General features: G+C 37.7%; 1 protein-coding gene across 1 annotated transcript; it reads right to left on the reverse strand.

Annotated features, from left to right (window-relative positions):
* Window positions 1-681: 681 nt before the first annotated feature.
* Window positions 682-4,172, reverse strand: mymk (myomaker, myoblast fusion factor). The gene is made up of 5 exons (XM_077231028.1): window positions 4,038-4,172; window positions 2,820-2,934; window positions 2,444-2,592; window positions 946-1,062; window positions 682-828 (listed from the first exon to the last, which is right to left on the reverse strand). Exons 1-5 carry the CDS (start codon window positions 4,170-4,172, stop codon window positions 682-684), a joined length of 663 nt encoding a protein of 220 aa, XP_077087143.1.

Genomic DNA, 4,172 nt, shown 5'->3' on the forward strand with positions numbered 1-4,172 from the left:
AACCTAACCCTTATTGTACCCCTTCAGTACAATTAAAAATGACTGTAAGTTTCATAATTCAAATTCTTTAAAAGGGTAAAACAATCATAAAGGAATTATGCTTAGGGCACCAAAATGGCTAGCAGCGGCACTGTATGTACTTAGAGGTTTAGGGTTAGTTACTTACTATAGTAAGTACATGTAGTAACTTGTAAGTACTACGTCGCATTAATATAAAGTGTTACCATTAAGTCATTTATACACTGATAATGTCCCCCTCCCATAATGAATCAATGAGAACAAAGACAAGTTTTTTGCACTGAATCAACTGAGTCATTGAGAAGATCTGACTCAAAAAATAAGATTTCAAAATTTCACATTGTTATTTCTCTAATTAGCTCTTGTGAACTCTTTTTGACTTTTGGTGAATGACGACTTATATGGTCTGTTTCTTGAAGGATCGAGTTCACATTGGCTCTAATCAAAGTGTTTTGAACAACAATAATAAATTTCACCTTTTGTGTTCCACAGAAATATGAAAGTTATACACATTTGGAACAATGTGAGGGAGAATTAATGATGACAGAATTCTTAATTTTGAGTGAACAATCCCTTTAAATGCTCACTATGAAACTGTCATCTTAAAGAGGCTTTCAGTGTAAGGAAAGCACCTCTACAGCTTTGCTCTGATAAAAAGATGCATCATACACAGCAGCAGAGGGTGTAGCAGTTAAGTTTGGCTGCATTGCGTCCCGTCCCGGCGTAGCGGTTCTTCTTGGGCAGCAGCAGAATGAAGGACACAGCCAGTGACACGTGGTAGAAACTGTGGACATAAGCATATTCCCACTCCTGCAGAAGTAAATGAGCAAGTCATTACCGCAGTTACGCAAACTTGCTTTTCTAAAAAATTGTGTAATGTGTTCCTCCAGTTGCAGTAGCTGTTTAAGAGCTGCATCATATTTTTACCTCAAAATAGAAGCGAAGCATCAAAGCAAGAGCACCGAAGCAAAACCCTGGCCCCACTTGTTGAGTGTAAACACTTTTGTCTGGATAAAGGCCTTTCTTTTCCTTCATTTTCTGTAACTGGAACAATGAAAAAACAATATTGTAAAACCTTGCGAAAGCATTTGCGGTTGATAATAAAATCTTGAGTTTCCATGTTGTCAATATGTGCAAAATACAATTCCTCATCAAGCTTATTTGTGCTCCGCTCTTATGACTACATTAATCTGATGCATTTAAAAACAAATATGTTTCTCTATGTTTTGGGCTTCCGTCCAGATTGAGATGGCGTTTTTTCCCTCTTTTTGAAGACACTGTCCAAAGTAAATACATTTGAAAACACTGTTTTTGCATTGTAGTTTGGACTGTGAAATCAGAACAATTCGAAAACGATGACGCAGGTTTAGTCCAACCCGATCTCATGGGAATTCGTACGAATTTTACGAGGTGGCTAATTTCTACGAATTCATACAACCTCACTCGTATGAATTAGTGCGATTTTTGCTAAATCGTACATATTTTACGAGTAGCCCAATTTGTATGAATTCGTACGAATGACCTACTCCTAACCCCGCCCCCAATCTTTCACTGGGGTTTAGACAAATTAGTCACTTTTTACTCGCTTGTTTACATTCGTACTAATTGTTCGTGAGATAGCGTTGGTTTAGTCATGTGACGCATATTGCACCTATAGACCTTATGCAGTAGAGAAACAACCGTGCAGCCATCTTTTGAATTTTGTCTTTGAACTTTCGTTTTCGTGGTAGCTCTGTATATTTCTATGACATCGCTGTCGAAGAGTAATTAGATATTGACGTGGATTTACTTATTGAAGAGTTAACGAAAGTTATGAGTGTAATGTTTGAAGCGGATGTCATAACATGTCAGTAGACGGGGAAGATTTTTAAAATGAGCGCTTCATTCATAAATCCGTACGATCTTACTTTCATGCTGTGGAAATACAAATCGGACGACAGAACACAACGAGCGCAGTGCTGAAAAGGGGCGGGGCTACATTTGGTCTATAGATATCTATGTTAATACCGGCATGTGCCAGCTACAGGTATGTTCTATTCATTTGCACAGTGCTGCTAAAGATAAATGTTTGTTCTTTGTCAATCTTCATATTACATTTTTGCAATGATGACAGAAAATTTACTCACAATTGCTGTCTTGTGGCAAAAAGTTTAAGTGTTTTAAACCATACATTGTTGGAAAGTGTGACCTGGACACACCAGTAATTGGTGGGATATTTTGCTAATAAAATAATCGAGCCAGAAGACAGCATGAGAACTGTATAATGTCTGGCCTCTCTGTATCATCTCAGAGGGCTTTTATTACATTTTAGAAAGAAGATTTAAGCATTTTCCGAAGTTTCAGTGTGAACGAGAAATGTTCAAATGCATGTGGATTAATGTAAACTAGCCTTAAAAGCACTGCATCTGATGTGTCTCAAACTTACCCATTTGACTGTTATCATGAAGACAGCTGTTCCAATGGGTCCGGAGTAGATGCCGTAGCCCCAGCGGTCCTGGTAGATCCTTACAGCCGCAGTCAACACACCAAACATGGTGAGCGAAGAGCGCTTGGGTTCATCGAAATCTCCCAGTGCTGGATGAGAGCACATGGACACATATTCTTTACATGACACACCGGAATGCAAGATGTAAACACTTGTCACACTTCTCACGAAAAATATTATTTTAAATCACTTTGTTTGACTGTTTGACCCCTGGGAGTGCACATGTATTTTATTATAAAAAGATTTATACCTTTGCAGAACATTATTGAGATTTTCTCACCATTAGGATATGGAGATGCTATTATTATTTGCTCACCTAGTAGTGTGACCCACATGGAGATAGCTGTGCCGTACACGCTGAAGTACTCCAGAATCTCGTACTTCATGAAACAGAGAATGGATAAGCCCGGACCATCACACGCATGGTAAATCTGAGAACAGATGGAGAAAACACATGAATGCTAAGTCACCTTGATAGAGAGGTATCTGCTGAGAACATAAATGTAAATTTAAAAGGCTCTAGAATAGATTAGATGAAACTTTCCGTGTTCTTGTCTGGAAAAATTTATGAACAAGCCCTTTTTTTATGGCCGTAGTCAGAGATGCCTCTAGTTGTACTATCAGTTGTGGGTCAGATTAGGCCAACTAAAGTAGCTTGAGTTTTGTAAACTTTACTTCATTGGTTGTTTTTGTAATGCATTGAGAATTCAAGGCCGTGTCACAAAGAAAAGTTTTTCTACTTAAAGCTAAATCCATCTTTGACCATTGCACCACTTCTCACAACTTTTTCTGCATCTTGTTAAGATGACATGTCAAGGTGAAATAAATAATATACCTAAAATTTACATTAATTGAAATGTATTGAAAATATCATACCTGTCATTTCTATGTAGGTTTTTTGCATTTTTAATGTTGTTTTTCTATGTAAAGTTAGATTCACCATTGTGTCGCGTCATGCACAACAACCACATTAAGACTGTGTGTCAACTTTAAAAATACATTCTTTTCTACCATTTTTGTTTTTGTGCTGCTTTTGACGTTTTCAAATGTAAGATTTGTTCTGTGTGGAGGGCCCCTTAAAGAGTTTGTTCACCCAAAATATTAAAGTTCTGTCATAATTTACTCGCCCTCAAGTTGTTCCAAACCTGTATGACTTTCTTCTTCTGTTGAACTCAAAATAATATATTGTGAAGAATGTCGGAAAATGGGCCAGATTGACTTCCATAGTATTTTTCAATGGGGCCCATAAACTGTTTGGTTACCCATATTCTTCAAAATATATTCCTATGTGTTCAGCGGAAGAAAGGAATTCATACAGGTTTGGAACAACTTGAGGGTGAATAAATTATGACTAATTTCACTTTTGGGTGAACTATCCCTTTAAACACAAGTACATCATTACTAATGACAGATACACAAGCTGTGAAGATACTGAAATCTCTTAATACTGTCTATTTCTCCGCACATCTTTCAAATGAATAAAGAAAATGCTGTTTTCATTACACATCATCAATAAAAGCAGCCATTCTCTTACCGCTGTGAAGAACATTGTGAAGAAATAGACCATGGCCTCCATGTGGAAGCCCCTCTTGGCGGCCACACTGGCGGCAGGCAAGAACACCAAACTGCTGATGGTGGGCAGCAACATCTTGGCGATAAACGCTCCCAT

Source organism: Siphateles boraxobius, unplaced genomic scaffold, assembly GCF_051911475.1.
Source record: "Siphateles boraxobius isolate OS27281-9 unplaced genomic scaffold, OSU_SipBor_1 16, whole genome shotgun sequence".
NCBI classification, from domain to species: Eukaryota; Metazoa; Chordata; class Actinopteri; order Cypriniformes; family Leuciscidae; genus Siphateles; species Siphateles boraxobius.